This window comes from Rissa tridactyla, chromosome 8, assembly GCF_028500815.1.
Source record: "Rissa tridactyla isolate bRisTri1 chromosome 8, bRisTri1.patW.cur.20221130, whole genome shotgun sequence".
NCBI classification, from domain to species: Eukaryota; Metazoa; Chordata; class Aves; order Charadriiformes; family Laridae; genus Rissa; species Rissa tridactyla.
Window position 1 is genome coordinate 22958690 of NC_071473.1, and position 13011 is coordinate 22971700.

At 51.8% G+C, this 13011-nt stretch overlaps 2 protein-coding genes across 2 annotated transcripts; both read right to left on the reverse strand.

Annotated features, from left to right (window-relative positions):
• Nucleotides 1–53: 53 nt before the first annotated feature.
• MGST3 (microsomal glutathione S-transferase 3) lies at nucleotides 54–7412 on the reverse strand. Its single transcript, XM_054211500.1, has 6 exons — nucleotides 7286–7412; nucleotides 3929–4052; nucleotides 2670–2743; nucleotides 1936–1993; nucleotides 701–773; nucleotides 54–292 (listed from the first exon to the last, which is right to left on the reverse strand). The coding sequence occupies exons 2-6, from the start codon at nucleotides 4043–4045 to the stop codon at nucleotides 183–185; spliced, it is 432 nt and encodes a 143-aa protein (XP_054067475.1). The 5' UTR covers nucleotides 4046–4052; nucleotides 7286–7412; the 3' UTR covers nucleotides 54–182.
• Nucleotides 7413–8547: 1135 nt separating this feature from the next.
• On the reverse strand, nucleotides 8548–12847 carry LRRC52 (leucine rich repeat containing 52). The gene is made up of 2 exons (XM_054211498.1): nucleotides 12223–12847; nucleotides 8548–8928 (listed from the first exon to the last, which is right to left on the reverse strand). The coding sequence occupies exons 1-2, from the start codon at nucleotides 12845–12847 to the stop codon at nucleotides 8672–8674; spliced, it is 882 nt and encodes a 293-aa protein (XP_054067473.1). The 3' UTR covers nucleotides 8548–8671.
• Nucleotides 12848–13011: the final 164 nt, after the last annotated feature.

The window sequence follows — 13011 nt, forward strand, 5'->3', positions numbered from 1 at the left end:
CTAGCATTCTGCAAAACTTCTTAAGAAAACCCTCTATAACTTTAGAATGAAAATACAGGATTGACAACTTCATTTTATTGAATGAGAAGGAAAAAAAAAAAAACAAACAGGAAATGAAATGTTCTAACAGAAAAGACAACAAAAGTTCCTTTAGTTTCCTAGCCAGCCATCATGATGGTCAGTTAGCCCTGGCAGATCCAGCCAAGGTGCTGGCAAGCCGAATACACTCCTGTGCCCACCAGCCCAATGAGCGCAACTGAACCAATGGCTCCTCTCCTTCGGTTTTTTGGATCTGGAAAAAAAGACATGTTTTCTCAGTTCAGCAGCCTGAAAGACTAGCCCATCCTGAAAATTAAAGAGGGAGCAGGAACCTAGTGATAAATCTTGAGGCAAAACAGCAGGCACCAGCTTGGGCCATGTACCTACCCTCACTCTGTGTTGTTATTAGATTAGTGCTCTTCCCATCGGTAGGAAAAGCATACTGGAGAGTTAGCAGCCTGTGGACCTGCACCCTTTTTCTCCACACCCTGACTGGAAGCTTTATGCTGCTTCAGGTGATCAAGTGTAGTATCTGTTGTTCATCTCTGGCCAGTTCGGCCCAAACCATGACGCTTCTCAAAATGAGCTGGAGAAAAGAGCCCTGAGGCCACTACAGACTTGAGTTTCCAAGCACCTTCTGTGCTACAGGGTAAAGACCTACCTCCTGTGTAGTAGCCATAGGCATAAAGGATTCTCCCAATAATCCAAGTGATGCCAAGCCCTGTGGCAGTCCGCTAGAGAGAAAGGAGAAGCATTAAAGGTTTTGGAGACTTGCCATTTGCGTGTGCTTACCTGTTATAGCAGCTTTGCTTCAAAGAAGTGACCACCAACTACAGTATGGGTCCTGACCTTGCTAGGACAACCCGGTGGACGTGGGTGACTGATGCAGCTTGTTGGGGTGAGTTTTCTACAGGAGGAGTCACTTTCATGACACCTCTAGGGAAGGAGCATGGGATGTGCTGCAAGAGCCTTGCTGTTTTGCAGCACAGCTCTTCCCAAGCAAGAAATGGTTAAATCATGCAGGCAGCAGGTGCTGAATCTCATTCCACCATTGCCCAGTTAGTGAGCTAAGCCATGTGCCATGATCTTGGAGGCTGCTGTTGCCCCAAGCCCCACTCCACTGTCTCCAGCAACTGTACAGGATTTCCTGTTGCAGGTGTTACAAACTTCCACCTTGCCTCTTAATTTAGAGCTTGCTGCAGCAAGCCTCCAGTTTGCCAGATTTGCCTATGCGGCTTCCTTCCCTCTCCGAAAAGGAATATTTGAGAAGACCAGATTTGTCTACTGGTGGCAAAGAAAGAGCTACTGCTTTTGATCTCTCCTATATGCCCGCCTCCTCACGAGTTGTCTACATCTTTCAATTAAAAATAATCTAGGCTTTTTTTGTGATCCTTTGCACACCTCCTTTGGTGGTGGAAGTGAGTGGGAAGATCACCATGTTCCCGTTCTATTCTTATCAGATAAACTCTTCATCAAAGTGTGCTTAGGAGAGGGGGAAAGGGCCACACAACCAGCTGCTGAGTAGCACTGCTGTAAGCCCAGCAGGATGCCACAGGGCTTGCAAGAACCAGGTAGGGTTGGAGGGACCCTTCCCACTTACGGACTGGAGGCCGTGAATGCGTTGGTTTGTGCAACAAGGCACCCTTACGGGAAGGGAAGGGAAGGAAAGGGGACTAAAGCTGAAGCAGGAATAATGAGTTTATTATGTGGTTCCCCTGCACAAGACCTTCTACAACCACGTTTTCAGAAGGGGCACAGCTGTGAAGTGCAATGGGGCTCGTGAAGCAGCCTGCTGCCTCCAGAGGGGCTAGCTTGGCTTACTGCCCCCTACCCTCCCCAAGTCCGGGAGCAAGAGCAGAGTGCAGTCCTGCAAACCTGCAACGTAGCATCACTTACCGGGTGATAGATTCCACTGGTGCCTAAGAAGAACAGGAAGGCAGGGTAAACTTCCAATCTGAAAATTAAAGCGAGGCGGTTATATTTGTGCTCAAGTTGCTTACAAAGAGCAAGCTCTAGAAATACAGAAGCTGCCAGCACCTGCCAAGGTCTCTGTTGGGCCTGACTGTTGGGAGTCTCTGTGCTGAGGAGAGCTGTGCTTGATGCTATGGCCACAGATAAGAGGGAATCTGAGCATCTTTTAGGGACTTCTTCCCATCTGTGTCTCTCCCCAGGGACACCCACTCTTTCCATTTTGTGCCCTAAGCCACTGCTAAATACTGCTTACCACCTCCTAATCCAGGAGGAGTTGTTCCTCCCAGCACTCCACCGATGTGCTGTTGCAGCCTGGCCCACAGTAGCTGGGTGGACTTAGGCCTCTCCCCAGGGAGATCTGGGCTGCACAACAGATCAGCAGGCTCTTCTGGAAACAAGACTTCTAGTGTCTTAAGGTCCACGCATGGAGGCAAAGAGCTGAGCACTGGGGAAGAGGAAGCTGCTTCACAGCCCCATCGCATGGTTTAAGGCATGGTAAGGAGCCAGCACAGCATTACTACTAAGTGTCTCCTGGCTGTGTGTTTTTCCTCAAGCTTTGAGCCTGAACCCAAGCCCTTGGCAGCAACAAGTCTCTAGCTGTAGGCCCTGCTCCACAGCCCTGTGTATTTTCAAAGTCGGCATTCGTGCATGGTACTCACGTGTTCTGGTGCGCACGCTGGATGCAGTTGAATACACGCCCGTGTTCAGGGTCTGTGCTGTACATGGTTGGATACTGCCAAAAAAAACCACCCAGCAGCAAAACATCAGCAAGCGCAGTCTGGGCTCGGGAACGTGGTGTTCTCCAGCAGAAAGGAGTGTGCCCTGCAGCATCTCCTCAGGGAGCCCAGTGCTGCATGAGTGCTCGAGAGATTGACTTGCATTGGCCAGTTAGAGCCTGTCTTCTGCCCCGTGGCCCACAAATGTTTTGTTGAAATTGCTGCTTGTCCCAGGCTGGTTCCTGACCTCCCTCAGCAACCTGACTACCCTGGAGGTGGCCCTGCTTTGAACAGGAGCTAGCCAGGTACTGGGTGACCCCCTTGTTTAAATCCCATCTCTCTGGAGGGAAGAGCAAAGCACCCTAACTGAGGGCATGCCCCCGTGACTCCTCTGGGGTGGTGGACATCACCCAGAACAGGCTGGAAGGATGCTGCCGTCCTCACTGCTGCAGAGCTGAGCAGCCAGCCGGAGCTGCCACTTGGCTGCAGAGGCTTCTCCCAGCGTGAAATCCAGTGCTCTGGGCACATTTTCTATAACCTTGACTTCATGCAGTAGGAATGGTGTCACCCCAACAAGCACCCGGGGCTGTCCTCGCTCCCACACCTTCTTGCCACTTCCCCGAGTGACCCGGGGGGGGGGGGAAGAACAAAAGGAGTGTTTTCGCTCAGAGACAAGTGGCACAGCAGCCTCCACATGCCATCGCCCTGACTCACGGGCAGGAGCAGCTGTCCCCACCCAGCCCACAGCCCTGCCTGGCTTGCAGGCTCCCCCATGGATGCAGAGGGAAGGTCACTTTGAAAGACTGCTTGCGATAGGGCTCAGGTGCTCCCTCTGAGCTTGAGAAAACCCTCCTGTCACTTTTGTTCCACCACCCTTTGCCCCCAGTGCTGCATCAACCTTCTTTACAGGGAAAAAGGGCTGTGTAGTTTCTTGCTCATCAGTGTTTCCGAGCTCAAAGCCTTGTGCTTTCAGCCATCTCAGCTTGGTGCCAAGCACCTGATGTGCCAAACCCCAAGCTCTGTCGTGCCGTCTGCTCTTGTCTGGAGAGCCAGAATGGCAGCTCCATCCCCTCTGCATCCATTTGGTGGGGCAGAAAATGTCATCAAGCCACCCAAAAATAAGCAAGGTGTTACTTTGCTTGTCTGCAGCATCCCCTGCAGACCAGCCCTGACCTTCCCATTCCCTCAGCCTGAGCACTCACCTCCACGTTGTACTTCTTGCGGGCCTTGGCCACTTTCACCGCCAGATGGGTGACCAAGACGAAGCTGGCAGCCCCCGTCAGGATGACATAGCCGTACTCCTTTGAGAGAACAGCCATCTTGGTGCTGTCACAGAAAGAGAGCCCGTTACTACTTCGGGGTGTGACTGGAGGAGCAACAGCTCACAACATGCAGATATGCGTGTGTGGAAGTGTTGCTGAGCATGAACCCAAGCCCTCCGAGCACAGGGAGTGGCTGAAAGAAGGGAGAAACGTGGGGAATTTTCACCTCTTGGTGCCTGCTGGGTATGGAGCAGCACAAACCAAGGGCTCCCTGCCCAGTTCCTGTCAAGCAAGCCTTAAAAATCACTGAAGTGTTGGTGGGAGGTAGCATCTGGAGGACCCTAGTCCAGCCTCCGGCTTGGAGCAGGACTACAGCCAACAGAAGGTCCCACCAGCTCTGGCTGTGACTGGCTAAGTCCCACGAACTCATGGACACGGTGCTGTGCCTGCAGGGATGCTCTGGAGAGGTGGACAGAAACCAATTGTTCACAGCCACTTCCAACACCAGAGCCAGGGGCCACCAAAGAGGTCAGGAAACAGATTCAAAGCAAACCAAAAGAGGTGTGTTTTTCATACAGTGGGAAGCAGACCTGAGGAACTCCCTACTGTCAGATGGGGTGAGTGCAGGCAGTTTTCAAACTCAAAAACCCAAGCTCTGGGCATACCGGGTAAATGGAGAATTACAATACAAACACAAACTGGCTCAGAAATCCCTGGACGTGAAAGGAGTTGGGCTACATGAACAGCTAGTTTGTACCGCTACGGTCATACTTATATAAAATAATAATAAAAACCACCACAATGGCAATAATAACTGAACCTTTTTGGTAGAGGCACTGGCCAGATGAGTGATCCACACCCCTGCAGCTTCTCAGAGCCACAAGTCAGTGAGCAGCCCCCAGCAACACGCAACTGCTGGCACTTGCCAACATCTGCACCAGCAAGTCTGCTGGCCAGGAGACACCAGGGCCCGTGTGATTGGCATTTAATGCTCCTGTGCTTCCTCGCGCTGGCCTGAGATGGAAACATGGAGCAGAAGGTGCATCCAGCAGCCTCCACCACGCTGCCCTGCAGCAAGGCTGCGTTGCATGTTTCTCCCTCCTTCCTGCTCCCCATCTGCCGGACCTGCCACCAGCTTATGGTGCTGGGAGATGCTCAACACCAAGCGCTCCAGAACCATCCCCGCCTGCAAGTGAGTGCAAGGGCCCTTCCCCACAATCATCTGGCACGGGTCCTTCTTGCACAATCCCAAACCTCAGATGTTGTCCATCTGCGTGACTGTCCTGGTTTGAGCGACATGGGACTCATTTCTCTCCTACTGCTTGGGAAAAATGCACTTTTAGAAGACTCCGGTGTCTCAATTTATGAAAACATTTACTTTATAGCCAGCTATGGTATGCGGGTTTCAAGGTCTCGGTGTTGTCGAGCTCACCAGGTTGCAGGGATGAGGAGGAGCGAGACCTGGTCACTTGACAAGCTGGCCAACAGGATTATTTCATACCACGAACATCACATTCAATACAAATTAGAAAGTTTTCTGTGAAGTTCTCTCTCTCCTAATGGCTGCGATCCAGAGAACCTCTTGCCGGTGCCGGACCCCTGAGCCCTTCCCTTCCTCCTGAAGCCCCAGCACTTGCAGTGTCCCACATTTGTTGTCCCCTGCTGGGAGTGCACGGCTTCCTGAGTATAGTCCCTGTGTATTTGATACTGGTATTGGGATCAGTATTGGTTCTTTAGTAGTATTAATGTTAATTATTTAGTCTTATTCTACTAAATCTGTGTCTATTTCAGCCCTCGGGTTTCTTTATATTTTCCTAATTCCCCTTCCTGGGTGGGGAGGAGTCATCGGGTGAGAGAATAATTGTCTAAATGACAATAAATTGTTGTGGGTTTCTCAAACCATACCAGTGACCCAAGATGGTGCTGTGTGATGCAGCACAGCAGAAGACAGCAGAGACCTCTCTCCAGCACTGAGACAATTTCCTCTCCAAACCAAACCCTGGCTGAAGCCTGTCTCCACCTGGTTGCCTCCACCACGTAGCGAGCTTTTGGTGTCTCCTGCACTGTCCCACCAGCACAATCTGTCAGCGTGGGGGAAAATGGGCCACCACATGGAACCAGTGCAAACATCCTTCTATTGCTGCAGCGACAGCACCCCTCACGAGAGACCTTCAGGGACTAAAAGGTTTTATTTCTCATTTGCAAAGGGATTATTATCCATGGAGCAAGGTGAAGACAACAGCTGGCCTTGTCCACATGAAGTTTGGTAAACAATTATCACTGAAACTAACACTGAAAACCTAATGTAAGGAAGAAGAGTCAGCTGCAACCACATCTAATAGAGGTTAGCACCTGCCAGATGACACGCTGAAAATATAATAGGTTCCCAGCCAGTAGGGCAGGTTGATGATCACGTTTCGCCCTTCAAATTACAAGGCTAGTGGAGAACCCACGCCTGCCCGCAAGGACCAGGCATTTTATCTTTACAGCTGGTTTTATCTTAGCAGCAAAGAGCTAAAAGTCATAATGTGGGGTTTTATCTTGGCAGCAAAGAGATTCAGCCGCAGCAAAGCAATAAGCCAGGTGTATTATAAAGCTGCTACTCTTTATGCTGCTCGTCTAAAACTCTACTGCGAGCCTTTGCTCCAGTAATCTGGAGCCATATAAAGCACTTTGAAGCATGCGGGACTTTGGGCCCCTCTCCAATCGCACGCCTCGCCACTGTTCCCGGATCCAGGTGCCTTTCGGCAACCTTTGTCCGCCACCGCAAGGACTTTGCTGACAAGCGCTGGTGTGGTGCAGAAGCCTGAATTTGTCTTCCACGCAGTCACGTTTCAGGCCGGAGCCACACAACCACGAGATTCTGGAGCGTGACACAGCGCAGCTGTAGCAGAAGAGCTCGCCGGGGGTGCTTTTACTCCAGAATTAGGGTTCTTATCAAGCTTGCCCTAACACTATAATTATGAGTCAGCAGAGCCGATTAAGTCTCCTCGAGTAGACCCACGCCTGGATTCTGGCTACCAGATGCGAGCTCGGGCTTCCTCTGAGAGCTAAGAGAGCCCCCCCTCCGTTCCCGGGGGAATCCCTGCGGGCTCAACCTCGGCCCGAGCCCGGCGGGGTGCGGGCAGGGCCCCGCCGCGCCCCGCTCCTCCCGCGGGGACAAAGGGGAAGTTGGGGGGAGCAGCCGTCCCCGCGCTTGCTATATTTTCTTTACCCTCTACCAGGATAATCGGCGTAAAAAACGCGTTCTCGCCGCCCGTGCCCCCCGCCCCCGGGGGTTCCCCGGCCCGCACTCACCCTCCGGCGCGGCGCCGAGCCAGCCCAGTTCGCTGCGGGACGGGGAGGAGCGGGGCCGGGTCTGCCCGCGGCACCGCCCGCAGGCGGGGTCCGGCGGCGGCCGCCCCCGCGCTGCCGGCGAGTTGGGGACCAGCCTCGGGGAGGAGCTAGTGGCGTTTCGGGCGATGGGCGGGCGGGTGTGTCACCGGTTCGTGTGGCTCCGCGGGGGGGGGGGGGGTTGCCGTCACAGTGTCTTCCAGCTCGCCAGGGGGGTTGCTAAGGGGGAAGCTCTACACGTGTGTCCCCATGTCCACGCTTAACCGTTCTCATCACGCCGATTATGCCCCAAACAAGGATTTCAGCTTTGATTCACAGCCTACGGTTTACTGGCTGTAAGGCAGAATGGTAATTTGCACCACGCTTGCTAAAATCTTCTGCTTTTCCTGTTTATTTCACCAGATCCCACCAGTATCGGGTGAAGAAGCCAGTGTTTCACACGTGGAGTTGCTGTACTCAGTCATGTAAGCAGATACTTTTCTGGGCAATTACCAGCGTTAGGGATATGAAGGATCTTATTTACATCTCCCTTTATTCCGGCCTGTGTGTGCAGCCCTGGGACTTTGGCATCGAAACACAAGCCATTTCAAAGAACACTTGGAGTGTGTAAGCAATATTTTTTACATTAAAAAAAACCCCACAAACAGTTTTTTTGTTATGTGATACGAAACTGGAGCTGGGCTTTCCAGTTCTCTAAATGTTTATAAACCAGTGGAGGTACAGGGTGTCTGGCTGCAGGTGTCTTTTGGTGACAGATGGTGTCTTTTGTTGTCACCAGTGTAACAGGGATGAAAGCAAGATCCCGTGGGGTCCCAGGCCCCTGAAGTCCTGGGTTTAATCCCTTTGCTCGCGTACCTGCCCTTCCACAGCAGAAAGCTCTTGGATTCCCTGGGGCTCCAGTAAGCTATCTAGGCTGGTCCCAATAAGCTCTGCTGGGCTTTCTGGCCGGAGAGGGCTTGGTGACTTCCCTGGCTACAGCAGAATGCCGGGGCCTGTCCCATATCCCGGGTCGTACCTCTTCCAGCCTGTCTCTGTGACAGGACTGGCCCCAGGCTGACCCTGTTTTTCTGTGGTCTCACGGTAAAGCAGGAGTGTAAATGCCTGGCACTGCGCACACCCCTCATCCCCAGCAAGTTAATATTTTTAACCAATGTCCCAAGTCCCGGTGGAAGAAGACAAGTGGAGGTAGCACAGTGAGTGAAACTGGAGCACAGAGACTTTTCTTTTGCAGTTTTATTTCACTTCAAAAAAACCCAGCATCTAGAATGGGACATAATGTGGGAAATTGGGCAGGAAAGGCCTGCCTTCAGTTCCCATGACGGGCGTTCAGAAAGATTTGTAGGGCTGATCCTAAGTGACTGTGTCTTCTTCCTCCTCCTCCTCTTCCTCCCCCTTTGAAGTGTGGAGTTCGTAGATGACGGCACAGATGCCAGCCAGCCAGGCTGCCGTGGTGCCGGCAAAGAATATGCAGAAGCCAACGAGACACAGAAAGACGTAGTCTCGTTTGTACAGCTGGGTCAGGCAGGTGAAGTGGAGCTGTGCCTCCGCTGCAGGCATTTTTAGGGCACGCAGGCCTTCTGGGGTGTAGCAGGTGATGTTGTCAGCATCTGCAGGGGGAAAAGCAGAAGCAAAACTCTCTTGCCTGTGTCTTAAGCCTTAATGAACAGGAGTCCTGCCAGAAAAATGACGGAGGAGTTTGCTAAACTCCTGAAAAGCATCTATGGGCTTCACACCTCTCCCTCCGTGGCTTAAGTAAAATCAGACAGGCAAACCCTTGCCAAATCACAGTTGCCAGGGTGCCAGAAAGATTTCTGTGGTCTTGCCTCCATAGGAAAATATTGCCTGTCAGATTATGCCACTGCAGCAAACTGCTGTCCCTGCACTGTTCATCTCTGCTGATTGAGTACTTTTATTTTAGTATAAAAGCGCATGTGTGGGGTTTTTTTTTAATCTCAAATACCTTCTGAAGTGATACAGCCTAAATTATGCTGGAATAATGAGGCTTGCGTGCATTTGACAAACTGCTGGTTTGCAGTTAGGCATAGCCTTAACCTGCTCTGTGAGAGAGGAAGAGGAAACTCATCAATGATTCAGTTCCACTAAAATAACAACTATACCCTGTGGTATTGTAATATACATGGGGATGAAACAGATGCTGGCTTTTCCCTCTGAAGTCAGCGAAGGCGGAGTGTGGTAAAAGCACTGACTCCTTTTGGTGTCCGTAGAGTTCTGCGCAGCATGCTCGCCGCCATGGCCCTCTCCTTCCCCTGCAGGTTTTGAACTCCCTGGACCAGAAAGAGTTACTGTGCTAGACACGGGCTGGTCACTGCTTGATGCACCGGCTGGATGGATCTGAGGAAAAGGGAGCAGCGGAAAGGAAGCTACAGGGGATTTATATTATATTACATCACATTATATCATATATTACTGAGTGATATAGCTGCAGTGGTTGTTCATGCTGATATGTCTCATTGTCCTGAGTATAACCGGAGAGGTTTTATCTCGCCATTACCCAAATCTATCTAGACCTGGGCAACTTTATGGCAGCACCTAGATGTCATGATCCAGCTGAGCACAAAACACCGGTGCCAAGGTCTTCTGTGAAGCAGCAGCAGCTTTTTAAAGGCCAGGATGGTGATCTGCTTGCTGCAGATTTTAGGGCTCTGTCCCAACATCCCTTCACACAGGAGCTGTCGTCTCCTGTAACAACCCTCGGTTTGGGGCTGCCTCGTCCCAATGAAGATGCCTAGAGGCAGCCGGGTGTTTGTGATACAGGGTGTCCAGCCCATGTACGTTTACCGGCAGCGTGAAAGCTTTGCGCAGCCCTCACACCAGTCCCGAGAGCCACACGGCCTCCTGCGGACTCGCCCACAGCATCTCACCAGGACACAGGAAAGCCCAGCACAGCAGGGAAGTGGAGCCGCCTCCGCAGGCTCCCTGGTTTCTTTGGCTTTCCCGTTTTCCAGAGCATGGTGCAGGGATCCATACTTGTTCCCCCAGTCTTTGCTGCCACTGCCTTTCCTACTTCTAGCCTCCCAAATTGCCTGCAATGAACTTTATTCTCCTGTTCCAGGGTTCAGTGTGTTACCTCCAATCTTACTAAGAACAGCACTAATTTTACACTGTTCCATAACTGCCTGTAACTTGTATATGGAAAATAAAAAACTTTACTGCCTATAGGGAGCTTACTACATCTAAGATGACACAGATGTCCTTAATTTGGTTCTGTCCTAACACCAGCTTCCACTTGCCCTTCCCTTTTCTCCCCTCGGGTTCTTTTGGGGCCCTTTTTTATTCAATGAACAGGCTTTCTCAAACAATTTCTCTTTTGCAGCTCGCTCTCACCATTGTGTCCTGCATTACTGAAACCCAAGCTTTCTTCGTTAGTATGTGCTCTGCTGTGTTCCTTTTCAGTTCGGAAAAATCGAGTTAATGTGCTGCAGCTGCAGAACAAACGTTTGCCCTTGGGACCAGTGTTTTTCTGGGAAAGGGAACTGGTGATTACCCTGCCTCATGAACACTCGGTGTCCACGGCCCAGTTGTCAAATCTCTCAATATGATGGGAAGCAGCTGATTTTGGGATCCCAGATGATGTAAGGAAAGAAGTCGTGGAGACCCTGGTTTCAAGAAATGGCTTTTACTCAGAAGCAATTTGCACCATGCTGCTGCAGCCCATGGGACTCAGTGCTCACCTCCACTGCACATACCTTTCTTATTTTAGGAAACTTAAAATAAAAGAGAGCCAATTTGCTCTGGGGTGCCGGAGGAAGAGTGGGAACATATGGAATCTCCCAGTCCTATGGATACAGACGCTTTTCTGAGCGTGACTTGTGTTCTGTTTCGCTCTGACGATCAAATGTCAGCTGGGACCCAAACCAGAGCTCCCATGGGAACAGCAAAATGTCTTTTTCTGACTTCTGAGCATTCAGTCACAGCCTGATAGAGAGGATCAGGCAAATGTACCTGCTCTGAGGGCTGAGGAGCACTGTGAGAACTGGAGGTTGCAGGATTTGTAATTTTTATCTGTCCTAGCACAAAAGCTGCTGTGGTCTTAAGGCAAGGGACATTGCGTTCACTCTTCATGGACCGAAATGGGTCAATGGGGAGCAGGCTGTGATTGCAGCCTCGTGGAAGTCAGCAGCTAAACTCTTGCTGGCTTCCACATTACCCGCATTATTCCTGGATACCCCATCAGTGAGAGACGAGAGCAGAAGAGGAGCTGCCTGGCTTTCAACCCTGCTTCGTTTTCAGCATTGAGCAGAATTGCTGTAGAGGTTGCACAAGTGAGGGCTGCCTGCCAGGCACGTTATGCAGTAAGAAGCTAGCGGGAGGTGTTCAAGGTGAAGGGGACGCTGGCCAAACAGTGGAGAGCTCAGGGCTGGAGAATGTGCCCCAAGCAGGTCAGAACGGAGGCAGGAGACCATTTCCACAGAGAGAGGGGGGTTAACTGACCGTTGCGGACATGCTGGTACTGCAGCAGCACCAAACGATCAAAGCAGATGGAGGCAAGGCAGGAAATTCAGAGCAGTAGCTTTCCCAGTGCAGATCTCCCCAGGGCTGTGTTGGGCTCCTCGACCTTGGCACTGGAGCCACGGGGTGCTGTGACTCACAGGCACAGGGACACCTCCTGAGGCTGGAGCCAGGGGTTTCAGAGCAGCAGCAGCAATGTCCTAGCTACAGGCTATGCTTCCCTGACTGTCCTGAGTCTATGGGTGGAGTGTGTGTAACCCAACTGCACCGATCCGTGTTTTGTACAACACCAGAAGGTGGGACACAAAGTTGACATGCAGCGGCACAGCGCCATGAGTTGAAGTTTTGGGAAAGAGAACAGAAGGCCCCCTCTGTTCCACACAGATCTGCAGGAGCAGGGAGGAGACAAGTGCTGCTCACACAGCCCTCACCTGGAAAATGAACGTTGCTCTCTGTCATCCAGGTGATGAAGTCCAAAAAGGAACAGTTGCAGTGCCACAGGTTGTCACTGAGCCCCAGAAACCTCAGGTTGGGCAGGTCCTGGACAGTGCTGGTGTCCAGGAATGTTAAGCCCGTCCGGCTCACATCCAGGTGCCTCAGCCAGGTATTGTTGGCAAAGGCATCCTTCTCGATGGCCACAAGGTTGGGATTGTCTGAGATCTTCAGCACCACCAGGCTGAGGAGGTGTGAGAAGGTGCTGAAGGTCACCTGTGTGATGTTGTTGAAGCTGAGGTCCAGATAGACAAGCTTGGCCACACCAATGAAAGTGAAATCCAGGTCATCCCCCAAGAGGTTCTTGCTGCAGTCCAGATAGACCAAATCAGCCAAGAAGCTCAATTCCACCGCTGGCAGGTATGAGACGTTGTTTGCCGCCAGAATCAGCTGCCTGGTGTCAAGCGGGATAGCCACAGGGAACTCTTGCAACTGCTGCCCTGTGCAGTTCACTTCCAGGTACTGACAGCTACACCTGCTCGGGCAGTTGATCCTCTCTGATGCCATCCCCATCCCCAAAAGAAACATGAGGGTCAGGGGCCGTGGTCTACCTGGAGGAGACATGGTCTAACACCTTCCAGGCCGTTCAGCCCTTTGGGGACTGTGAGCAGCCCTACGCAAGCTGCGTTACCGTCACGGCCATGCCGAGGTGTCCGGCTGCAAGGCTGTTGGGAAGCACTTTGTGTCCGTGACTCACCTGACTCCTTGGCAGAGTGCCTGTCTGGAAA

Coding starts and splice junctions, on each gene's coding strand:
- MGST3 (XM_054211500.1), bottom strand. CDS start 4,045: ATGGCTGTTCTCTCAAAGGAGTACGGCTATGTCATCCTGACGGGGGCT. Junction 2,744..3,928: donor GCAAGAAGTACAACGTGGAG/GTGAGTGCTCAG, acceptor TTTTTTTGGCAG/TATCCAACCATGTACAGCAC. Junction 293..700: donor CTATGGCTACTACACAGGAG/GTAGGTCTTTAC, acceptor CTTTTTTTCCAG/ATCCAAAAAACCGAAGGAGA.
- LRRC52 (XM_054211498.1), bottom strand. CDS start 12,847: ATGTCTCCTCCAGGTAGACCACGGCCCCTGACCCTCATGTTTCTTTTG. Junction 8,929..12,222: donor GAGCAACGTTCATTTTCCAG/GTGAGGGCTGTG, acceptor TTCCCCCTGCAG/ATGCTGACAACATCACCTGC.